At 38.6% G+C, this 27,148-nt stretch overlaps 1 protein-coding gene across 1 annotated transcript; it reads right to left on the bottom strand.

Moving 5' to 3' along the window:
- Positions 1-5,965: 5,965 nt before the first annotated feature.
- Positions 5,966-9,343, bottom strand: LOC124595943. Its single transcript, XM_047134865.1, has 2 exons — positions 6,509-9,343; positions 5,966-6,363 (listed from the first exon to the last, which is right to left on the bottom strand). The coding sequence occupies exons 1-2, from the start codon at positions 6,675-6,677 to the stop codon at positions 6,053-6,055; spliced, it is 480 nt and encodes a 159-aa protein (XP_046990821.1). The 5' UTR covers positions 6,678-9,343; the 3' UTR covers positions 5,966-6,052.
- Between the last annotated feature and the right edge of the window lie 17,805 nt (positions 9,344-27,148).

Below are 27,148 nucleotides of genomic sequence, written 5' to 3' on the forward strand. Positions count from 1 at the left end.
TATTGACTTGTACTGTGAAGTGAAATGACCAAAAATATGTGTGAAGTTCTGAAGGAAGTCCGCCAGAATTCATATTATTATTGAAACAACAACCCGATCAGAAAAAAAGACAGAAAGGTAAACCACAGACATGCACAACAAGCTATGAATACATAACAAAAGAGCAACAAAAAAGATGAGTATTTTTATTATTAATATTACTGGTTATTTAAATTTGACCATCCCTGTCACTTGCTGCAGGGTATCACTATTTCAGGATGCAAGTGCGGTGAAAATTTGATCAGCCGCCGACGTTACATCACTCAAAGTGGCTGGCGGGTGTGGTGTGCCAATAACTTGTCAACACATGACCAGAATGAGAGAGAGATCTGGAGAGCATGCTGGTCAGGATAACAGTTGTACACCCTCTGTACCAAGGTGGATCAGGGACAATGTGCTTACATTGTCTTTTGAAAGATAATGTCACATAGACTTCAAAGACAAGGTACATTCACCAGCCTTAGCATATCAAAACTGTAATGGCTCTTGCCTAAATTACTGGTTATAGGAATCAGAAGTGATCATGTCATGTTCCCAGTGGCACCCCATACCATCCCAACAGATGCTGGGCCCTTATGATGATGATGAATGCAGTGTGACAACATTCATTTACTGAGAGCCTCTATACTTGGATATGGCCATCATGATGCTATGCCACAACTGGATTGAGAGTACCACTCTCAGTGTGCCCCTCTCTGTTGCTGTGTCAAAGGAAGTTCCAAATATTGTTGCCATGCTGACAGTCTGTGGTACTCAAGACATCATCAGACTATCCATACAAATACTTGCCTCATTGCAAATATGACTGTTTCCCGACTCAAGATAAGTGAATATGCTGTACAATCTTGAATTTCATCTCAGGAACTAGTTCTGTGGGTCCACTAAGATCCAAATACTTGCTTGTTGCAAATAAGTCCATTTCCTGACTCAAGATATATGAAAATGCTGCGCAATCCCGAATGTCCTCTCAGACACTAGTTCTGAGGGCCCACTAAGATCCTACATGGCATTGAGTATGGCCCTCCTGAAGCCATAAGTTCTGTATTTGCATAGCTTTCATGGGAACACAATCAATGGAAGGGGCAATATTGCGCAACTATAAACAACACTACTTACAGGCCATGAACTTTCTTCTGTTGAATTCCAACACACAGTGGTAGACACTTCTCCTTCTTATATGAAGTTGAACAAGATCTTCTCATACACAACCAACATTCAACTGTGAGTTTTGAATGAGACATCCACTGCATAACCTTTTCTTACAAACACAGAAGGTAGAAGGTATTACTGCTACCTACATTGTGCAGTTGTGCCAAAATTATTTCATCTGCATATCACAGCATGCAGTGCACTTCATGCCAATTTGATATTTGTTGCATTTTACCTTCATAGCTTTGAAATTTTAAAGCCAGAATTGTATCAATATTATCTGCCAGGTCAGTTTGTTATATATCTACCCCTCCATCCAAGATAATATAATGTGTCTTCTCTGTAAGGAATGTATATATTTTCATTTAATGAAGCATATCTGTAACAATACTTGCATAAATTCATAATTATTATTCTTAAAAGGGTTAGACCAATATGGAGTAGTCTAATATTTTAGTATCAGATACACATTAGGTGACACAGTTGTTTACCACTCTTCCTAGGGCCTTTCAGTTTTCTTGTTCTAGTCTCTTCAGTTGGAAGGAAAATAAAGTTACCTTTATTTATTCAACAAGTTTAGTATTAGGACTTTACAATTGTAAACAGATTGAGTGTGATCTCTGGAACTAAGTATTATCATCATCCTCATAAACGTCCTCTTCTTTTGTCTCCTCCTCTACAGGCAGCTGTGAAGAATCCCTATTCAAGGAGATGAAATTGGATTTTCGTGCCTGAAACATGAGTGAAGCAGTAGCAATAATTTTTATTCTGATGTGATATGATAATAGTATTAACTGTTTTTACAATAATACTGTAGTTGAGAAACTCAGTCTTAGGACCACTATTGTTTATCATATATGTAATTGACCTCTCATCTAATACAAAAAGCAGAACTAGTTCTGTGAGGGTTAAAAATTTCCCAGTGTACATACTGTTCTACAAAATTTCAGGTGAACTGCAGGATGTTTGTAGCTTCCTGCCACAATATTTCGGTGCAAAATCTTCAGGCCTTCTTCAGGTGATGCTGGCAAAAACACACTGAGCTCTGGTATTTAAGGACCTGCTGGCAAATGTGTGCTGGATTCATATGACGTTTCGTGTGCACTACTTGAGTGCGTTTGATTCTGCTGCGCAGCGCGTCCTATATGGTGAAAACTCGCCACATCGATATCAGTTCGACTGTCTTCCTGTGGTTCCATCACAGAACAACACTGTCTACGGAGGTCACGAAGTTTTTCAACAATTGGATTCCATGCCAAATTCAATTGAAATCTGCCGTCTCAATTACTAAGAGACTCACTGTCAGACAGTCATATTTCCATGGATTCATTAATAACAGAACTCCAAAAGTTAGACATATGGGCCACAATTTTGGTCTCACTGTAATTCATTACATGATCAGTGGAAATACAGTGTTTGGTGATGACAGATTTAGAAGGCTGAAGGAGGCAAGTATGCCGCTGTTGTACTATAATGTGATCCTGCACAGTACGTGTCGTTTGCCATATATAAGATTTGCCGCATTCGCACGGAATCCTGTAAACACCTGCCTTGCACAACTCCAGGTAGTCTTTGAAAGATCCCAACACTGACGAAATTTTTGCAGGAGGGCAAAAGATTGCTTTCACTTTATATTTTCCTAGTATTCTGCCTGTTTGCACTGAGATGTTACCAATATATGGTAAATAGGCAGTTGTTTTAAAGGTCTCTTCCTCTACTTTGCTCCGTCGCTTACAGGTCTGTAGTGCTCTCTCCACTTGCTGGGACGAATACTCATTCTTGAGAAACACAGTCTGCAGGTGCTCCAGTTCCGTTTGCAAACTATTGGTATCAGAGATGACGTGGGCTTGGTGAATCAAGGTCTTCAAAACACCAATTGTTTTTGCCGGATGGTGGCAACTAGCGGCTTGCAAGTAAAAGTCTATGTGAGTGGGCTTTCTACATACTGAATGACCAAGTGTGCCATCACTCTTACTTCACATCAAGGTGTCTAAAAATGGCAGCGATCCCTCCTTCTACAACTTCATAGTAAGTTTTATTTATTAATGAATCCATGGAAATATGACTTGTCTGACAGTGAGTCTCTTATTAATCAAGGTGGTGGATTTCAATTGAATTCGGCAAGGAATCCAATCATTGTAAAACGTTGTGACCTCCCTAGCCAGCGTAGTTCTGTGATGGAACCATGGGAAGACAATCGAATTGATATGGACACGGCAAGTTTTCACCACAGACGGCGCACGGTGCAGCAGAATTGAACACATTCAGGTAGGGCACATGCAACGCCAAATAAATCCACCACGCATGTGCCAGTGGGGCCATAAATACCAGACCTCAGTGCGTTTTCACCAGTATCACCTGAAGATAGCCAGAAGACTCATCACTGAAATATTGTGACAGGAAGTTACAAACGTCCAGCAGCTGGCCCGAAATTTTGTGGAACAGAACTAGTTCTTTTTGCAGATGAGACTAGTATTGTAATCAATCTGAACATACATTGGCAACAGAAAAAATGATAAATAATATTCTTAAAAGTATTATTGCATGGGTTACTGTAAATAGTATCACTCTAAATTTTAAAAAGACGTAACATATTCAGTTCAGCACAGCTAGACGTACTACACTAGTGATAAACATAACACACTGCATGTAAAAACTAGGGTGGAAACATTAAACATTTTAGGTGTCTGTATTTATGAGTATTTAAACTGGAAGAAATGCATTTTAGAGTGCCTAAAACAACTTAGTTCAGCTGCATTTGCACTCTTAATTATTACAAATTTTGAGGAGAGATAAGTCAGTAAGTTGTCATATTTTGTGCATTTTCATTCAATAATTGGGTTGATATGGTGGATGAGGCCAAACAGCGAGGTCATCAGTCTCATCAGATTAGGGAAGGAGGGAGAAGAAGTCAGCCATGCCCTTTCAAAGGATCCATTCCGGCATTTGCCTGAAGCAGTTTAGGGAAATCAAGGAAAATCTAAATCAGGATGACCAGACACAGGATTGAACCGTCGTCCTCCAGAATGCGAGTCCAGTGTGCTAACCTCTGCACCACCTCACTCGGTCATTCAATAATGTCATATGGAATCATTTTCTGGGGTAGGTAAACTTACATTAGGAAAGAAAGTGTTCATTGCTGAAAACATGCTGTAAGAATAATATGTGGTGCTCACACATGATCATTTTGTAGACACCTGTCTAAGGAGTTAAGCATTTTGGCTAATGAAATTCAGTTTGATAAGAGTCCACAGGATTTACTGGTGGCCAACTCCTTCTACTCCACTGATGAATTTCTTAGCAGAAATTTTTGATGCTTGTATGTTATTAATATCACATAATGTGAATATCACATACAATGTAAATTCTGCGCATATTTTATGCAGTAATATGACCACTGTAAATAAGCACTGTAAAATGGTTTTTTTTTTAATTTTTTTTTATTTGATGATGTGTGGTTACAATACCATAAGAATTATCATATCCACCTAAGTGTACTGAACATTTAATATTTGGTAACAAGTTTTATACTCTTTTAAAGGTAAATTTGCGTGCCATTAGTTATTCTACCTCAAGATATATTCATAGTTTCTAACTGTAATATTTGTTTTAGTCCCATTCTTACAATGTCCAGTAAACTGATTACAGGAACTTTTATGGGAACTTTAGCAACAGTTTGATTTTACAATGTTAAACTGAGAGACATCTGTCCATAAATTATTTGATAACCTTCTGTTATCTTTACTATAGTATTGTCTCTCAATATACTCATAACAGAGGCATATTTTAAGATTACATCTAAAATGAATTAATTAATGAATACTTGATAAACCCAAGACTGTGCATTACACTTCCATTTCAGGGACAATTCTGTACCATCCTATGAAGCAAGCTAATTGCATGTCGTGATTCCACAGGACTTAGTACAGCAATTGCTTCTCAAATAGTAAACCAATAATCAGTTCTATTGCAAGACTGGCAAAAGAGTATATAAAACTTCCAGAAAATGAAGATGAAATAGAAAATACTAAATTAAAGTTCTTTGGTACTGCAAAATTTTAGTAAAGAGGAACACGTAAGAATTCAGTCATCTGCAGGTGAACTTGCCAACATGTTTAGTAACAGAAAAAATAATTTTTCCATAAATGTACAAGTACTGGCCAATGCAGTGCTACTTACCACAGACATCGTTGCAAGATGGCCCAGTTCAACACAAGATAATAGCTAACCTCTGCACAAATAGTAGGTTAAGGGTACACTTACAAAGAGGAGACTAAAAGTTCTCATGGTTATTAGGCAACAGTGCACATCTATTGAACATCTATTTAATGACTTCATTTGATGTCCTCAGGAGCAAGGCAAAGGGGCTGTATAATGAATCTCACATTCATACCAGAAATGTAACAGAAAGGGTTTTTAGTATTTGGAAGTGAGGATTTCCAGTGTTGTCAATAGGCTTGAGATTTGAGTTAGAAACAACCTTGACAGTTATTGTTGGTTGTATTGTATTACACAATACAGCTTAGAAACAATGAGAAGATGAGCCTCCTCTAGAGCCAAATACTCCCTTAGAAACTTATGAAGTTTACCATTCAGCCATTGTAGAGGACATTCAGCAAGCTACAGTGAAGCCTGCACCAACTGAAGACTATTTTACACAACTGTGAAATGTTATATTGATATAACAGAAAAAATTGTTTGACACCCGTACTTACAAATTTTATTCAAAAAATTAAAGGCAACAATATAGTATTACAATATAAAATATTTATTTACAAATTTTGTCTGTTTCTCAAATTTATTTTCTTGTTTAATTTTTTGTTCATATTCTAACTGCCCTAAGTCATGGCTTTCTCCCTCCCACTCACTCATGTCTTTGCCTTTCACATTCAAGCATCTCCTTAGCACACTTCTTTTCTTCTGTATAAAACACATTTCTGGTGTGCAAAGTTTCTTTATTAGCATCGCCACTTTTCCTTTTTTTAAACCTATCCTCAACCGTTAATTCAGGGCTCGTAAGAGACTTGAGGTTTGCAGATGACAAGTATGACCACATATGTTCTTCCTCCTGCTCCTCTGTCATTTCAATAACAATAGTTTCAGTTATAGGCTCATTACTGAACTCAGTGAGGCTGCAGGTTTTTGCAGACCAACTGCTCATTCCTTTCTCAGTATCTGAAATCAAAATACAAAATCAGTTAACAAATTACACAAATATTTAAGAGACAATTGTGTAAGGTTTTAGTTCTTTAAAGTGACATATGATGACAAAAACATAAAATGCTAACTGAAATGAATTAAATTGTGGCAATAAACTTACGTACTGTGTTTCCATCATATGGATTATCCAGTCCAATAGTGGTGGTATCCATTAAGCCCAGTAGTGTTTCTGCATTCTTGCCATGGTTGGTGGCTGGTTTACTACTCCATCCTTTTAAGAAAATATCTTTCTTTCCATCTGCTATTTCCTTTTTGACTTTTTTCTTCATGTTGTCATACTTACCTCTTAAAATTTTTAGACGTCATTTGGTGACACTCGGAGCTTCAAACAATTCACCCACTTCACCCCATGTTTTGCTTTCCTTCACAAAAACTTTTAAAACAATGGAAAGAACTGACACGTGATCATATATATACCATAAACAGTATACTAAGTGCTACAAATATTGTACAGATTTATTAACTTCCCGTAAGAGTTAACTTTTAAATGGTAAGAACCAAAGTGAATTTATTGTAAGTTTACTCTAACCATAAAGTTTACTGGAGGTTAATTCCTACTCTTACTTTGCTGGTCATTGTAAGAACAGGCCTAGTTGTTTTAAATCTTTAACATAAGATTGTATTTCCTAATGAACAAAATAAGACAGATTTAATATTTTTAAATTCAGTCAATAATTATGTAAAACACTGAAAAGCCAGTTCTTGTTCCTACTGGAAGCTGTTAGATGTGCAACCTTCAGTTGGGACCAAGGGGCTGTGCCAAGGATTAGTTATTTAGTAATATATACTTGAACCAGAGGTAATGTATTGGAACTGAAACTTCATAACAGATTAAAACATTCACAGGCAACACGCTCATTTAATACCCACCCAAGAACACTTCATAAGCTTAACTGAACAAAGGTTTTCTCCCAGAATTGCCAATCCATATGCAGGGCAGTCTCTGTGAAGCTTGAAAGTAGGAGATATGTAATGGCATAGTGAAGCACTGAGGTGGATCTTTGATCATTTGGCATAAAAACCAGTGACCAAAGACTACAGCCTTGGTTTATGTCCTGGTCTGACACAAATTTTCAATTTTTCAGGACACTTTATTACATTGTATGCAACAATGTACAATGAAAAATTTATTTTCTTCATTCTGGACTTCTTAAACAACATGATACAAGTTATTGCATTTCGTTTTATTGTAACTCTCAGCTATAAACAAATAAACTACCATATTGTATAGATTTTTGTTCATTGGTGTCTTATGGAATAGTGTTCTGAGAAATCTCATCTTTTACACAAATGTGTATTATCAGTACAGTGCTTATAAATGACTACTTTAGTGATATCTCATTAAAGCTCTAACTATTTAAACCACAGTTCCACAGTACACATTTTCCCTAATAAATGCTGCTGTAAATAATCCACTAAATGTCTAATAGTCCTGTCTATGATTATAATTCTAGACTGAAAAATAACCTTAATTAAGATTGTCTTTGGCATGAACTACTGAACAGCAAAAACTTCCAGTCACTTGCCAAAATGTGTAAAATACCTGAAAATAACAAAAGTTAATCTTAAAAGTAACCTGGAAACATTTCTGCTTTACACCTCTTTCCATCCCACAGACAACATGTTATTTAATACCATATGGCATATATAGCATAAAACAATAATTTTGACAATTTTTTACTACAGATATGAGTGGTGCCTGATCTGTCGGACATTTTCAATGGAACAGACACCATTTGCGATGTAGCAGCTGGGACATAGCTGTGAAGAGTATGGGTGAAAGAAATGGAAATGAAATGTGATGGGAAAGAAACAGAAAGGAAATAATGACTTCTAGCTGCACAGCACATTACAGCAATGCAACAGTGAGAGTTGAAAATTTGTGTTGGACTGGGACTTGACCTGGATGCTCAGCTTCTCTAGAATAGTCACCTTAACCACCTTGGCCATCCAGACACACTTCTGTCAGACCCAGATTCCCACAGCACAATGATCCCCACCCATAAACCACCTACTCATAAATTTTTGATTTCCATAAGAGTTTAGATGTTGGTTGCATATCCACACTGAAATTTTTTCACCATACAGCCATTTCACCAATATTATTGTAGGTATGAGTGGTTTCTATGCTGCCAGACATGTTGAACAGAACAGACACCACTTGTAATTAAGCAGCTGGGACATATACATGAACAACTGGTGTGACAAGAATGGAAAGGAAATGGAATGGGAAAGAGATAATGAGGAAATAATGACTTCCAGCTGCACGGGGTACTGTGGCAATGTAACTAGTTATTTTCAAGTGATTGTATAGTATAACCCATCAAATGGATGTAATTGGGTTACAGCTGAAGCACTGTCTACTTTCACAACAGTGAAAAAATGTAGGAGGCTAGCCAACAGATAACACCTGTTCTGCTTAACAGTTAGGCTTGGTAAACACATATCCTACTAAATACATACTATGACTTTCCCCTTCTCTGCATGTTAAGAAATCTGTGGAAGACGGATAACTTTGAGCTGGTACAGAATGTTTCTGCCTGTTCACATCTTTAGCTACTAAACAATACATCAAGTGATAACATTACAGCAGGCACTGTCAATGCAAAGTTAATTCTAATAAGCTGTCTGCCCCATGAAAAAGAGGTGGGGCTTGTTTGTCCTATACCTCCTCCACCACAGTAGCCCATAAATTAGGTTGCTTTGATGTGCTTTTGCTCCAAGCATCCCTTACAAAGGGGTAAAGTTATATTGTGTCTATAGCATGTGACATCATCAATGTAAACAGGGCATGTTGTCAACATTGTTTCACATACACTGTAGATGTTTTACTGGGAAGCCCTTATATATCCTCCATACAGTCCTGATCTCTCCCCATGCCATTTTCATGTTTAGCCCTGAAGAAAGATATTCATGGCATCAACAGACATGGAAATGTATATTATTATGATTTGAGAATCAGAGTTGTAGGTGGACAGCTCCTATGTTGTTTGTTGCAGTAAAATGTCAAGAAAATATACTCATCTTGAATTATTATTGCTGTTGCTCAGCTCAGCGTCTTGTAAAAAATCAGAGTATGGGTCATCTGACATCCAGATCTTTTTGATGCTAAGAAACAACCATGAAACTGTTAGTAAAGAATAGCTGTAGATTGTTCCTGAAATCATTTTTGTCAATAATAGGGTTCTATTCAATTGTGTAAAAACAGTTGCAGAACAATTCCTGAAACTAAACATTTCTGAACATAGACGAATGTCAATAAGTATATGGCACATGGTTAAACATGGAGGCAAGTACCAGGCTTGCTACACCTGTTCTCCTCAAACACCTAACATATAGACTCTGTAAGACTAATTATTTTACAGTCAACAAAGGCCTTACATTGCACCAGTACAAAGAGCTTGTTAGATGACACCGCAGCAAGTTTGTGTAACTTTTATACATGAAATGTTATTTTGAACATAAACATATTCTGTAGAGAATGAATGAATGATTCCATAATGTATTTTTAGTAATTTGTGTATTTCCAAAAGTAAGATTATCAGTTGTTAACTGGCAATAAAGAGACAAATCTGATCAGAAATAAAGTGAAAATGTAAAAAAAAAAAATATTGATGCCCAAAAGACAACAGAAAATGTAAAAAGATAAATGAAATATCATATAAAAATAATCAAATAGCACAATAAGTCTAAAAGCTCCCATTTATAACATAAGGTATGCAAATTTCAAAGAAACACCATAAGAATACGAATGGTATCAGACGATTCATTTGACACAGCTGTGTCATCAACTACTATTCAACAGGAATTGAAATTTTTCCATGAATACATCAATCACATTGTATCATGGTGGGATAAATGTATTAACAGTCATAGTGATTTGTAGTGATTACTTTTGAAATAACAGTTTACTTATTTTTTACATCTACTTTTGAAATAACAGTTTACTTACTTTTTACATCTGTGTCATTTCCATATGACTGTCACACCACATTAGAGGGGTATATGTTAATAGAATAGATGAGTTACAGGAGCAACCGCCTGATCACAGACTGATCTGGCTTTAAAACACTAACCAGTGTGGCCTTATTGTATTGGTACTGAGAACAGTCAAAAGCAAGGGAGACTACAACTGTTCTATTTCATGGGAATATTAAGCTCTATGCATAGTTTAATGATGATAGCATCCTCCCACATAAAATATTCCAGATGTTAAATGGTCTCCCGTTCATATCACTGAGGTGGGAACCAACCACAGGAAGGTGTTGTCATCAGGAAAAATAAATTTCACTTTCTATGGGCTGGAGAAAGGAATGTTAAGACCCTTTAATTTGGTAGGTAGGTTAGAGAACTTTTAAAAGAGAAATGGGTAAGATGAATGTAGATAAATGGGAATTGGTGAAGATCAGTGGCAGGAATAACAGGATTTCTAACCAAGTGAGGACTGGCTCTACAATATAAAATCAAACAGATAATGCTGGTGTAGCTCTAATGATGAATAACACAATAGATATGTGGTAAAAACAGCATTACAGCAAGCAAGATAGACACGAAGCAATGTATCACAACAGTAGTACAAATAAATATGCCTACTAGCTACAGACCTGATTGGGAGGGAGGGGGAAGATGGATAGACAGATAGATAGATAGAAAGAGAGAGAGAGAATTTATGATGAGGTAAAAGAAATTATTCAATAAGTTAAGGGAGACTAAAATTTAATTGTGATGAGAGATTGGAATTCTGTAGCAGAAAGAGGAAGAGAAGGAATAATTGTAGAAGACCATGGACTGGGAAAAAGAAATGAAATTGGAAGCTACCAGGTAGAATTTTGCACAGAGCACAATTTTTGGTTGAAGAATCATGAAAAAAGATTGCATATGTGAAAGAGACCTGGAGTCACCAGAAGATTAAAAGACAGTTTATATAAAGGTAGAATAGATTTAGAAACTAGATGTTAACCTGAAAAAAATTTTTGTTGATATGGAATTTTACAGACAGTAAAATGCAGATTACAGCTGAATGAACTACAAAAAAGGTAGGACAGTAAAGAGATATCACCTGGACAAGCCGAAAAAACAGAGATTATTGAGAGAGTTTCAAAGACACATTATGCAATAAGTAACTGAAACTGTGGAAAGAAACACAAAAGAAGATGACTCAGTAACTTTGAAAGATGAAATACTGTAAATTGCAAAAAAAGTCTAAGTAATGTTTATTTACTGTTAATGTTGTTTGCACTTTCAGTCATTAGACTACCATCAGGAAAAATGGTTATGTTATCCGATAATCATCTGCTAATCAAAAATGTAAATTGAATTAACATTAAAGCATGATTGTTTTTACAATTAAGGTCAGAAACTGGTGTATTTCCATAGACATTATGGCTAACATTATTGTAATAGTTAAAGCAGCAGAGGAACAACTAGGCAAAAAGACAGGATCCTGCAAAAACCTTTGAGTATTAAATTTGACTGATGAAAGGGCAAAATTTAAAAATGCTGTTAGTGAAGCAGGCAAAATGGGTGCGTAAGAAGCGAGACTGACAGAAGGTGCAAATTGGCAAAGCAGGAATGGCTAGAGAAAAAATTAAAAGTTGTAGAAACATGCATGACTATAGGAAATACAAGAAATAGTCATGAAGCTTTAATAGTCAGTTTGAAAAAAAATCAAGCTGCTAACATAAAATCTAGTGATAGTGTTAGTATTGCAATTATTACATTCTTGTTTAAGTCTGTGGGTCTTTTGCAGTGCCATTTTATTTTGGCTCCTCTAGTGGCATGATATGGTGCTGCAGGGATTTCAATGTGTACTAGGACTGCAGACATGTACCTGTGAATAAACAAAAATTAACTACCTAACTTCATGTTTTTGAGGTGATGATTAAAAGTTTATGATTACAGCTCATAGATGCTCCATATAGGAAAATTTAAGAAATCTTTGCAGAAAAAGGAAGCAATTGAGTGAACAGGAGTTCAGATGGCAAACTAGTACCATAAAAAGAAGGGAAGGCTAAAAGATCAATTAATATATATAGAAGAGCTCCAGAAATTTCACAATTGCTGAGATCACTGAGAGAACCAAACATAACAAAACTTTTCCACCAATTTGCAGGGTAGTTTGACGCCCAGTGTGACACAAGCCATGCCTAAGCTGAGGGGTTCACCAAATGTACTACAACTGTAAGATTTCTGTGCAGGACATATCATAATTAGTAGTGGCCGATTGAGACACCACAATATGAGGGTCTTCAGAGGAGCCCAAGTGCAAGATTTGTATACAGTGTGTATCATAATTAGAAGCTAAAATTGACAAGGATGAAAGCATACAAGGCAAAAAGGGGGGGGGGAGGGGGGGGGGGGAGGCAGGGCAGCAAATTAAAATCTGTTTGTGTGGAAAAATGTAGTTGAACCAGCCCTGCTTGTTTGTTATTTAAGATGTATGAGACAAGCAAAACACTCTCAAGCTTCAATAAGAATGTAATAACCCCAATTTCAAAGAAGGCAGGGGCTCACAATTGTGGATATTACCAAACTATCTGCTAATAAAGTGACACAAATTATCTATAGCGGACAGAAAACTATTGGAAGCTGTCTTGGAGAGAAGGATGATCAGTTTCAGTTCTAGAGAAATGTTGAAATATACTGATCCTATAACTTAACTTACAAATTTGTCTGAAGAAACGCAATTCCACATTTATAATGTTTTGAGATCCAGAAAAAGTATTTGACAGTATTGACTAAAACACACTCTTTGAAATTCTAAAGTTATGATGGATAAAAACAAGGAAATAAGAGCCAAAGTATATGAAAATAAGACAGTAATTCCAGAATGAGATTTTCGCTCTGCAGCGGAGTGTGCGCTGATATGAAACTTCCTGGCAGATTAAAACTGTGTGCCCGACCGAGACTCGAACTCGGGACCTTTGCCTTTCGCGGGCAAGTGCTTTACCAACTGAGCTACCAAAGCACGACTCACGCCCGGTACTCACAGCTTTACTTCTGCCAGTACCTCGTCTCCTACCTTCCAAACTTAACAGAAGCTCTCCTGCGACCTTGCAGAACTAGCACTCCTGAAAGAAAGGATATTGCGGAGACATGGCTTAGCCACAGCCTGGGGGATGTTTCCAGAATGAGATTTTCACTCTGCAGCGGAGTGTGCGCTGATATGAAACTTCCTGGCAGATTAAAACTGTGTGCCCGACCGAGTCTCGAACTCGAGACCTTTGCCTTTCGCGGGCAAGTGCTCTACCAACTGAGCTACCGAAGCACGACTCACACCCGGTACTCACAGCTTTACTTCTGCCAGTACCTCGTCTCCTACCTTCCAAACTTAACAGAAGCTTTCCTGCGAACCTTGCAGAACTAGCACTCCTGAAAGAAAGGATATTGCGGAGACATGGCTTAGCCACAGCCTGGGGGAGCAGGAGAGCTTCTGTTAAGTTTGGAAGGTAGCAGACGAGGTACTGGCAGAAGTAAAGCTGTGAGTACCGGGCGTGAGTCGTGCTTCGGTAGCTCAGTTGGTAGAGCACTTGCCCGCGAAAGGCAAAGGTCCCGAGTTCGAGTCTCGGTCGGGCACACAGTTTTAATCTGCCAGGAAGTTTCATTTAAGACAGTAATTAATGAGTGAGCATAAAACATCACATTATTTAATCTGTACACAGTAATTAAAGTTTATGGAGAACATATTGCCAATGACATTGTAATTCTGTAACAGACAGTAGACAACTTGGAAGGTCAGTTGGATGTAATAGATAGTATCTCGAAAAGAGGTTATAAAATGAACACTAATAAAATTAAAATAAGGATAATAGACAGTAGTCAAAGTAAATTTGATGATGTTGGGGGGGGGGGGGGGGGGGGTTAGATTAGGGAATGAGATGCTAAAGTACTAGATGAGTTTTACCATTTGGCCAGCAAAACATCTGACAATGACTGAAGCAAGGGACTGGCAGACTGTAGACTGGCAATAGCAAGAAAGAAATTATGAAAAGCAAAGATCTGTTAAAACTGAATATAAATCTAAATGTTACAAAGGTTTTGGTGAAAGTATTTGTGCAGATTGTAGTCTTGTATGTAAGAAAAATCTTGACAAACAGGATGAGAATAGAAGTGAAATGTATTGTTACAGAAAAATGTTCAACATTAGATTGAGTAACTAATGGAATGGTACTGAAATGAATTGGAAAAACGATAGTTTTACAGCAAAATTTGCCTAAAGAGTAGTAGCTTGGTAGGACATGCCATGAGGCAACAAGGAATAGTTAATTTGGAATTGAAGGGAAGTAGGAAAAAGTGGATGATAAAAGCTGTGGGGAGAGAAAGGCTTTTCTACAGTAACCAGGTTCATGTAATTGTGGATTGCAATCACTCTACACAGAAGAAGAGACTTCTTCCTGGTAGTTTAGAATGGAGAGCTGTATCAAACCAATCTTCTTCACACTTAGGTCCACAAGAACTACAGTTGTGTTGATACTTTCATTACCAAATCATTTGATTACTCATCTGGGAGCAAAGGTAAGACAGGTCAGCCTATGTGGCTTGTAAGTTCCAATACAGTACTTAATTCTAATACCTATTACCTAATTTAGTATCCAGTTCACTGATTCTCTCTTACTCTGCCAACCAGTATTTACACTTGGGTCATTCCATATCAAATCAACTAACAGTTTGAACCTTGATATCTCAGATTTGGATGATTTTTTTTCAGGTAATGTACCACTAACACTAGTTTAAATTTGAAATTTCAAATTTTTCTGACCTTTGGTTTTTGAGTTTCAAGGGTTTAAAAACCAAAAAAATCTCTGTTTTTGATCAATCGATGATTGTTTTAAAAAACTATACAACCTAGAAAGCTCAAACTTGCACCATTGTTTTCCTCTAAAAATTCCCTTCAATTTGATATGTAACATGAGTATGCTACCTAAATCTGAAAATTTTAAACTATTCCAGAAAAAACATTTTTCTAAATTTCCAAAATACGTACCCTCGGATTATTTTTATAAAAGTTGTATATGTTGTCCAGTCTAACTGACTTCATGCATGCAAAATTTCAAGATGGGATCTCAATGGGTTCTTGTATAAAATAATATTTTACTACTGCAATACACACTAGTGAGGTGAAAAGCAGACTAATTCTAGGCTATGATTACTAAGGTAGGCCTATGTAATTCTAACAAACTTAAATTATTATGTTAGCCTTTTTATGCAACATTACCCTCTGATTGTTTGTTAATTCATCAAATGATATTTTAATACGGGAATAAAATATATAAAAAAAATCACTTAAGAATCTTATGATTTTATATGACATTCACTCTTTATTATAAAAAAATGTGAGATTTTCATATAGGGTCAAGGCTCTAGTTCTGGCCACTACCTCACTTATGGCCACCTTGATGTAATGGGTGCAATTTTAAGCTCCTTTGGAATACCAGACAGTACTACCATAGATTATAATAAGCAATATGAAATGTGCTATTCAATTGTCTATAGAAACATTTCTTTGTTTGGTCTTGTTTGAAGTCACTATTTAATGAAAAGATCTGTGTTGCAGAAGTTGAGTTATGTACTGTTTTTCTTTAAGCAACACACAAATCTGTGTTTAGTTGGTTTTTTTTCTTGAAACTTAATTTATTGAGAGGTAAGATTAAGTATCATATTTTCATTTCCTACAAGTTAAATATGATAAAACCTAAAAACATGTCATTAATGTGGCCATAAGTGGGGCCTCAACCCTACATTAAAACGTGTATGAAATAACAATAGCAAAAAACTTATGAGTACTCTATATTGTACTGTGTTTTAGTGTTAAGTTGTCCAAGTGATCTAGTATAGAGTATTGTAGTCTTAGTGTACGTCGTGCCATGTATGTGGTAATATATCAAACATCATAAAATACGATTATTTACTATATTCATTTTTTCTAGAATGTTCCAAATAATAGAAATGTAGTTATTTAAGTTGTATATATATACACTTACTTTTTGATAGTAGAATTTGTTACCTTACAGAATTGGCATCTCAGAAGAATTGGGCGATTATTGCTGCTAAATGCTGTAACACTTTTAAAGTGGAACAACATAAGAAAGTCCATGTACAATCACTAAGAAATGTAACAGACTGGATGTGCTCTCTAGACATAGGAATCATTAGTGGCATGAAAATATGTGATGTATATAGGAAAAAGGTTAGTGACAAACACAAAACAGAAGAAGAAGTTTTACCTTGCTGTAGCGAAAATGTAAACAATTCTTTTATTGATCCTCAATCTTCCGTAGACTATTTGAACAAGTCACTGGAACTAATTGGTGAGTCACCACTTAAGAAGAAAAAGTTTGTTGTGCCTACCTATACAAAGAACAAACTTGATAAAATGAATTCTAGCTTAGAAAAGAACTTACTACCAGAATCAAGCCCTGAAGAAGTTATTACTGAACATTTCGAAGATGAATCGGAGATTATTCAACAGTTAAAAGAAAAGTTTGCTCAAACAACAAAAAGGAGTGAAAACATGATGATTTTGTCTATCTTACCTATGAGTTGGAGCTGTCAGAAAATAGAAGAAGAATTTGGAGTGACAAACTACATGGCTCGTGCAGTAAAACTGTTAGCAAAAGAAAAGGGAATTTTGTCAAATCCTAATCCTAAACCTGGAAGAACTCTAAATGAGAATACTGTTGACTGTGTAAAAGACTTCTACAATTCTGACGATGTTAGTAGAATGATTCTGGGGAAAAAAGATTGTGTGACCATAAGAAATAAAGATGATGACGATGTTAGTAGAATGAAGCTGGGGAAAAAAGATTGTGTGACCATAAGAAATAAAGATGTAAAGATCTGGGTTCAAAAGAGGCTAGTGTTGGCAAATTTGCAAGAAATATACCAATTATTTAAGGAAAAGATCCCTGCAAACAAAATTAGGTTCTCCAAGTTTTGCAAATTAAGACCAAGGAACTGTATCCTGGCTGGAAGAATTGGCACACATACTGTTTGCATGTGTACCTTACACCAAAACATTAAGCTAATGATGAATGGTGCTAAGATGCAAAAATTTGTTTTGGATGGAGATAAAACTGCTTTGAAATTTTATCATTCCTGCCTAGTCAAGATGATGTGCAATCCACCATCGCAACAATGTTTAATGGATATTTGTAAAGAATGTCCTGGTGCCTCTAGACTTAAAGATCTATTGAATGCAAAGTTCACTGACAATATGATTGATGAAGTTACCAACAAAAAGTGGGTAACTGTAGATAGGTGGTTGATGGAAACTGCAGTAAAAAGTACTGATGACTTTATGGATGAGTTTTTGGACACTCTAATTTATAGCTAATCAGCAGAAAGAATACTACAGCGAAATCAAGGACAATTTAACTGAAGGCTATGTAGTAGTCAACTGTGATTTTGCAGAAAACTACTCATTCGTAGTACAAGATGAAATACGATCATTCCACTGGACTACCAACCAAGCTACACTGCATCCTTTCATCATATATTATAAATGGGAGGGAAAACTAAAACAGCTGCAGTATGTCTTCGTATCAGATTGCCTGAAACATAATACAGTCACTTTCTATGTATTCCAGAAAAAACTGCTAGAAATCATAAAGCAAACCTTGCCTTTTGCACTTAAAAAGATTACTTACTTTTCTGATGGCAGTGCTGCACAGTATAAAAATAAGAAAAACTTCCTTAATTTGTGTTTGCATAAAACTGATTTTGAAGTTGAGACAGGGTGGGAGTTTTTTGCAACATCCCATGGCAAGAGTGCATGCGATGGCCTTGGTGGAACTGTTAAGCGACTAGCTGCTAAAGCCAGCCTACAAAGACCAAATGACCAATAAATCTTAACATCCAAATCACTTTATGTATTTGCCATGGAAAACATAAAAAACATTGACTTTGAACATTGCACAACAGAGGACTATGAACTGACCAAAGAATACTTACTTCCTAGGTTCAGTGAATCAAAAGCGATTGTGGGAACACAAAAGTTTCACCCATGTAAACCCTGCACAGAGAGTCAAATTACTGTCAACATTATCATTTTAGTCTGGATGAGTCTCTTGAATATATGACAACACTGAACCAAATAACATCTTCACATATGGAAAATATTGCTGCTGGTTTTGTGACAGTAGCATATGATGACTCTTGGTGGCTAGGATGCATTGAAGAAAAGTACAATGACATGTACCGAATAAATTTTTTGTACTCAAAGGGACCAGCCCAGACTTTTTACTATCCTCAACCAACAGATACATTAGATGTCCCAGGAAAAACTCTTTTACAAACAGTGGATCCAACAACAGCTACGGGAAGAACCTACACTTTAAGTGCTAAAGAAATGAAGTTGTCTTCTCTTGCTTTGGAAAAATATCTTAAAAGATCATAAAAGAAGCATGTTTAAATTATGTTACACCTACCCTCCTTAAACACTAAGTTGTATAAATACCATGTGTATTAACTTTGTAAATACCAATTAGTATTAGAAATAAAGTTCTATCCACGCAAATATCAACAAGTTAATCTTTTTCCCAGGTGAAATTACTTATATGCCAATTTTTAATATAAGGAACTTGTTGTAAATGATTACAAATAACACTGGAAAACCAAGAAAAAGATAATCTCTGCCATTTACAACTAAGGATGAAGGTGAGTGGCCTTATTCAAAATTTCAAATTGTGGCGCGTATATTACCAATTAAAATGTGCTCACTTCCTTCTGATGCATAGTTAAAAGAATCATGAACATTAAATTAAAACAATACTATATCATTTAATGAATTAACAAACAATAAGAGGGTAATGTTGCATAAAAAGGCTAACATAATAATTTAAGTTTGTTAGAATTACATAGGCCTACCTTAGTATTCATAGCCTAGAAATAGTCTGCTTTTCACCTCACTAGTGTGTATTGCAGTAGTAAAATATTATTTTATACAAGAACCCATTGAGATCTCATCCTGAAATTTTGCATGCTTGTAGTCAGTTAGACTGGACAACACATATAATTTTTATAAAATAATCCGAGGGTACGTATTTCGGAAATTTCAAAAAATATTTTTTTGGAATAGTTTAACATTTTCAGATTTATGTAGCATAATCATGTTACATATCAAATTGAAGGGAATTTTTAGAGGAAAACAATGGTGCTCTCTTGATTGTATAGGTTTTGAGCTACAGAATTTTAAAACAATCATCAATTGCTCAAAAACAGGGTTTTCTTTATTTTTTAACCCTTGAAACTCAAAAACCAAAGGTCAGAAAATTTTGAAATTTCAAATTTAAACTAGTGTTAGTGGGTACATTACCTGAAAAAAAAATTCATCCAAATCTGTGAGGTCATGGTTCAAATCATGTAGTACAATTGGTCTTTCATCCATATCTCTTTGGCCTATGTTAGAACCTGAATAAATGTGATCACATTTTATTGTGATTGGCTTTTCTTAGAACTTGATTAAATGTGATTATATTTCATTGTTTTTATTTCAATAACTTTTTTTATTGGTTGAAATTATAAATATTATAGTAGAATAAAGTTATAAGCATATAAAATTACAAACAAGGATAGTTATGCAGAGCAATTTAGTATGCATAGAAAATTATTTTATCAGTAGCTGTTAAATACTGGGAATATAATAGCAGTGTAATGAAAAATTGGAAGGTCAATGGCAGAAGAGGATGTACTTGAGGACATACAAAAGTTTAGTGTCAAATGGTATTGCCTCATGAGGAGAATGGAGCAATTTTATTCATGAAGGTGAGACTTGGAATGGCAGCCATAAGACAGAAGAGAAGGGAAACATGTGATGTAGTAATAGAAGACAGAGAAATGCAAGGAGATCTTTTATGAGACAGCAACACTCAGTAAGAAAAACTATAACAAAATGAAAAATAAAGAAAATACAGTTGTTGCGACCTTGCAGGTAGCTGTAATTTTGTACATATTATGGATTATGAAGGTGACTGATGACGAAGTCTCATGGTTGCAAAATTGATTGCAGTAAAATCTGAACACTTTAATAAATAACAAAGCTCTGTAGTAGATATGTTTTGTGTGGTAATTCATGGAGATTAAAACTTTGTGCCTGACCAGGGATCAAACTTCGAGCAATGCTCTTGCTGAATTATGAGGACGATTTAATGAACAACACATATAGTATCAAAGCGAGCACCACCTGTGAAATGACCAGCTTTTATGTAAACACTGTTTGGTCTTTTACATCAACATGACTACCACAAAGTTATCAGTTACAATGAATGGACATAGGCAGAGGGTGTATAGTGACAACACACAATATCCTGTTGTAGTGCGTGCACTACAACGTGACAGTCATGACCTCGATACCTGTGTCACAACAGGTGCCATCTGGATTCATCCTCCAGACACCAGTTTCTCAAATACCACAGGTGGGAACTGGTGCTACAACATGTCCTTGGTTCTCATCACCCACCTGTCCTTAATTTCTTTGGTATCAGCATTTCTTCATGGTAATTATTCTTCCCTCACTCAGATTTAGTTTTCTACAGCTTTCATTTTCAAACCTGTCAATTTTTCACCCTCCTCCTCCCATCTCTATCACATACAATGCACTTAACTTTTCGATCTTATTAACTCACGCACAATGTTTTAGTAGTAATCTCTGTTTTGCATATTATCCTATCTTCCACCTTTAAGCTCTCAGGTTTTCAAATCTCTTCTCGTGCAGTCCCCAACAATCACTCTTTCCATCTCATCCTGTCTGGTAAATCTACCCTGACCTGATATTCTGGGTGTCTTGTCATAACTCTACCCCTTTTTCTAATCTCACCGGTTCATTTCCTTCACCACTCTTCCTTCCCCTTCGATATTTCTGCCAGAAGAAAGAACCACTGGCTCCAAAACCTTGCATACATAATACCTTTTATGTGTTTGTTCTCTTGCTACCACTTGGTGAGAAAACTTTTTATCTATCCAATTACATTATATTTTCATAAAATGATTATTTTCTTAGACTTATTATCAAGCTTCATTTACTGCACCTGACTACAGATTATAGACTGGGTGCAAGTCTGTTTTTCAGGTAGTGAAAGAGGTTTTTTTTGTATGGTACTGTGAGCAGCAGCAAATTTGACGTTACAGCCACAATGTTGCCATGGTACAAAGGAACAGCCAATGCATCAGTGTTTGAAGTTGTCTGGAGGGGAAATTCCAAATGAAAGTGATATTCAGAGGGAAAGGCCTTTTAGATATTGTCAGTGGTATAGCTATTAAACTTCCAAATGGGAAAGAAGCTAAGGAAAACACATGGCTGGAAATGCAGAAAAAAGCACAGGAATTTATTGTGATGCAGACAGGGGTCACTCACCTACTTTCACATACGACATCAGCAGACATGTGGACTAAACTGAAGACCATATATCAGAAAGAGTCCACGGTGAGCATTCACCAACTTCAGGAAGAATTTTTTTCATTACAATTTGGTGATGACTCAGTGGTTACAGTTATGTTGAAAATAGAAGAAATCAACATTAAACTGAAGCAAACACGTGAACCACTTTCATAGAAAATGATAATAACCAAGATGTTGATGTCACTGCCAGAGAGACACAAATATTTCCATGCAGCATGGGAGTCCATTCCATTTGAGAAGCAAACATTTAAAGAGTTAACTTTAGGATTGTTCATTGAGGAGAAGAGAAACAATCAGTCTGATGATCCAGAGGTACCTTGGACAGTGTAAGCAGGCAGCAAACAGTTACCTGTTACAAATGTGGCAAGGAGGGCCATTTTGCAAAGGACTTGTGATGAAGCAAGCTGGGATATTTTTATTTCCCCTCTCATTTTACTATCTGCCTGCTTAAACTCGTTTTTTTCAGTTTTAACTAATTACCATTATCATACGTGAGCGTAATCTGTATTTTCATAAAAGAGAAAGGTTGTCCCTTAATTCTAAAGAATTTAACACCAGGTCTAATTTTGTGCTTTGTTTTATGTATGTAATTGATTTATTTCAACTATTCCTAGTTAATAATTTCATTATAGGGCAAAATCAGTAATTGTGTCGTAACTTAAATTCTATTGTTGACTTATAAACAAATATAAATACTATTATAATAATAGGCATGCGGTTATCATGCATGGTTGGTCAGTAATAACACACACTAAGTATCGAATATACATGAATTAAACACTGAGACAGAAAGGAAAAACATGGCAGAACACAAGTTGCATGCCGAGAGAAGACATACAACAAAAGCAGTTCAAAGAAATAAGAGTCAAAGATAGGGCACTCTGCGGCAGAGATGCCACAGTGTGCCCCCCCTCCCCCCCCTCCTCCCCCCCACTGGTAGTGCGGAGCATGGCAGAGGGAAGCTTCATCACTCAAATTCTTAATCTTTGTGCCAGTGCGGCGGTTGTAGGCGGCGGTCGGCACGAGAAGTAAGCGCATCAGAAACTGTGCTGCAAGAGTCGTGAGTGTCCAACGGTTGCGCAGGTGGTGAGACGTCAGTCAAAGGCAGATTGGCAGCATAAGGAGGCAGGGCAGCAGCATCAGGAGGCAAGTCGGCAGCGTCAGGAGGCAGGTTGGTGCGTGACCGCACTGGTTTCAGGTGATTAACACACACAGTCTGTGGTCATCCATGTAGGTGGATTATAATCATGACCGTACCCTGACATAACGTGCAGTAAGGGCTCAAATAAGGCAGCTGCAAGGCCACTTGCGCAGTGCCATCGCACAACATCACAAATTCACAGGAAGCAAGGCCCTTGTGGATGAACGCAGGCAGGGTGGAGTGAGGGTGAGGAACGGGGGTGTGGAGGCGTGCGACGAGCACATGAACCCATTAAACCAGAGCAGGCAGATCCACGCTATCGGCTGACGGTGAATCCTCCATGAATTCTGCAGGAATGAGGAGAGGTTCGCCATATAAAATGTTGGCTAGCAATGCGCGCAAATCTTATTTATGGGCCGAGGAGATGCCCAGCAGGACCCAATGGAGGGCCTCAGACCATAAGCCGCTGTGACACATAAGCAAGGCCTTGAGAATGCGGCGCCACCGTTCGACCAGACCATTCACCTATGGATGGTAAGCCGTGGTGTGGAATTTGGCAACATCGCAGAGTTCGCACAGACGATGGACTCAAACTGTTGTCCCTGATCTATCGAGAGAGACAGAGGACAGCTGAAACAGGCAACCCGTGCCGAGACAAAAGAACGAGCAATGGTCTCGGCCTTGATGTCAATAAGAGGGACCACCTTGACCCAGCGGGTCACGTGGTCGATGATTGATAAGATGTATCTGTAACCCTCGGAAGGGGAGAGGGGGTCAATGACGTCGATGTGGACATGCCGAAGGCATCTCTTTGGAATGTCAAACTTGCCCAATGGAGGTTGAGCATGCCTGCCGACCTTGATGCACTGGCACGGGACACATGCGCAGGTCCAAGTGCGGCAATCGTGCTTTACGCCAGGCCAGACAAAGTGCTCAGTAACCAGCCATGTCGTTCCTTGAGTTCCAGGGAGGGCCAAGTTATGCAAAGCAGTAAAAACCCCATGACGAAGGGCAGTAGGAACTGGGGGGCGGGGAGTACCCACATAGGTGTCGCAAAGGCAAGGTATCGTCGACCCCTGTAGGATATGGAGTTGGACAGAGAGAAAAGACTCATTGTCCAATATTATTCACTGTATATCGTCGTCTTCGGCCTGAAATCAGGTGAGGTCTTCCAGATTCAGCAGTGCGGTTAGCATGCAGATGCTACAACATTCTCTGCACCACAGATATAGCAAGCGTCAGAACAGAGCTGACAGATGTAGTCCATATGGCAGAAACACCTCAGCAGAAGGTCCTTAGCCGAGTTACGAATAGCATTAATGAGTGACTTGTGATCTGTGTAGATCGTGAAAGATCGCCCCTCAAGGTCACTACGGAGATGTTTAATTGCCTCGTACACAGTGAGGAGCTCACGGTCAAAAGCCAACCACTTACACTGGCTCTTAGTCACTTTCTTGGAAATGAAGCGGAGTGGTGGTGTTGAGTCGGCGGTGTGCCATTGTAAAATAGCGCCCACAACTGAGTCACTGACATTAGTCGTAATCGAAACACGGGCCTTAGGGTCAGGGTGGGCGAGTGTAATAGCAGTTTTGAGGTTACCAAAGGCATCGAGCATGGGTTTGGTCCAGTCCAATTTCCATTTCCCTGTGGTGTTTTTGCCGGAATGGGCATTGGTGAGGGCCATTTGGACAGTGGCAGCTTGAGGGTTATGGTGGCGGTAAAAGTTTGCCATACCCAGAAAAAGGCAGAGCTGAGCATAATCCTGGGGTAGAAGAGGATCAAGTATGGTTTCGACAGGAGAACTCGTCGGTCAGAGGCCATTGTCAGAGACAGTATGGCCTGGGAAGGTAACTAATGTGGAATAGTTGAGATTTACCATGCCTGATCACCAGCGAGGGCCGAACAGACTGCATCGAGGTGAGGAGCAAAAGATCAGTATATCATATATGTAAGTGTAAGCAAATGGCAGAGGTAACAAAATGAAATCAATGAACCACTGCCAAGTCTGCACAGCATTTTCCAATTCTTAAGGCATGTAACAGTATTGAAATAGTCTGAAGGGTGTGACAATGGCCATCTTCAGAATATCCAGCGGATGTGTAGGGATTTGATAGTACACCTTGGAATAATCTAAAACAGAGCAAAACTTAGAACCATGTAGTAACTGCGTGAAATCCTGAATATGAGGGCATGGGTAGTTAACAATAATGGTGTGAGCATTAAGGGACCTGTAGTCTCCACACATGCGTAAGGTTCCATCCTTTTTAGGAACAAGGTGAATAGGTGAACACCAGTTGCTATTGGAGGGGCGGAGCACGCCCAAAGCCAACAGATCCTGAACAATTTCCTTGGAGTGCAGAAGTTTGGAAGCGTTAAGACACCTGTCCTTATAACATACAGGTGAATCCTATGACAGGTGCCATTACTGATGGCCAATACTCACTAAGGGAAGTCAACAAGATGAGTCAGGAAGGGGTCCGCAGGCAACGTTGGTTCACTGACCTTGCTGGACCGGGGCGGCGTAGGCGTTGCGTCGGCTGAAGCCAACAATGGAAGATGCAGTACAGGAGTGGAGCATGGAGATGCATCTTGTAGATTCGTTTGCGGCAGTGAGAAAACAACAGCAGGCAGAAGAATGCTCAACACATGAGCAGATTGGGAAGAAGGCGTAATAGAGGCATCTGTTGGGACACCTCGTAGCGCTTCTGCAGATAGGCAATGTATCATATGTCGTGCATGTGACAATTCAGCGGAAGCACAGGCAATGTGGGTGCGTAACACATCGTTCTGAGCGCGGAGTTCGGCGATTTGTGAGCGCACGTTCGACAGGTCAGAGAGCCATGTAGTAATGCACTTGAGGCAGAGATGCACATGTGGAAAGCGTAGCCAATGAGGCAGAGAGCAAAGTTGTGCATGGAACAGTAGAGCCAGATGCGTGACAGAGCGCGGCAGATTGCAGGTCTGGTGAAAGTTCATAATGGTGTAGAAAATCCAACCTGATCACAGGTTAATCCACGTCGGCAACTTGGAATGTCCAAGTAAAGGTGTGGACCAATGATAGGCAAAGTGACATCTCGATAGAGCCATGGACCGCAATAGGAGAAGGATTGGCAAAGATCAAGGTAAGGTTAGCAGGTGAAGGTGTGTCTCTGGCGTGCTTGGCCGGGATAACGCTAATGTTGGCGCCGGTGTCGACGAGAAAGCGAGTGCCTGATGACATATCTGTGGCATAGAGGTGTCGCATCGCTCAAGAGAGTGGTGGAGTGTCAGACAGTAGGCGGCATGAAGGAACGTGGTGGGACATGGCGCCTAAACATTCCTGCCGGAACCGGTTGAGTAGGTGCAAGGTGCGCAGCAGTTGCGGGCAGCATCCCCATAAGTAGCATGGTACTAGCACAGCGAGCAGGCTGGTAGGCTAGGCGGTGTGGAGTGTGAGGGTGCTGCAGCTGTCTGCATCGGGGCCGGTAGCCAATCAGGCAGCTGCTCGGGTGAGGTCGACGGCTGTCAGGAGACCGCAGGCAGTACCTCCTGTAGACCGCTAGGTGGTAACTCCTGACTGGCAGCTGAGGCGAGTGCGCTGGTCTCTGCTGGCAGGGTGCGGAACCGGAAGTGCAGGTGTGCCAACTAAGGGTGATGGAGATGTCGTCCGTGACAGGCAGTGTCGGTGACGAATGATAGCATAAGCTCGATCTGCCATGTGTAAATGAACCTCGAGTCGGTCGGCGACGTGAGAAAGAAGATGAAGTTGTAGATTCAAAGGCATTTTGACCATCCACAATTTCCAAAGCATAGCATCACGTAACGCTTGATCATCACATGTAGTTGTTGCCAAAGCTGTGAAGAAGTGCAGTCGTCGAGATGCTCGTCGTGAATAATTCAGTAGATAGCCTCTGCCGGAAGGCGAGAAAGGCAGTCAATGAGCAGTGCTTTCGCCATTGAATACTTGTGCGAGATAGGCGGCGAGAGAAGCAGATCACTGATGAAGTCCGGGAGAGCGTGGAGATGACTCACAAGGCAGACAAAAAGTGCATCGTCATCCGAAATGCTGTGGATGTCCAGTAGCTGATCCACTAATGCGAACAAAGTCTTAGACTTATCTTGTAGCATAGCAAGTACCTTGGGAAACCTGCCAGGAAACACATGTTGAGGCAGCAACGGCAAGCGGAGATCCGTGCGAGCAGTGCACAACGCCTCCGACACTGGGA

Source organism: Schistocerca americana, chromosome 2 (genome assembly GCF_021461395.2).
Source record: "Schistocerca americana isolate TAMUIC-IGC-003095 chromosome 2, iqSchAmer2.1, whole genome shotgun sequence".
Taxonomy (NCBI): Eukaryota; Metazoa; Arthropoda; class Insecta; order Orthoptera; family Acrididae; genus Schistocerca; species Schistocerca americana.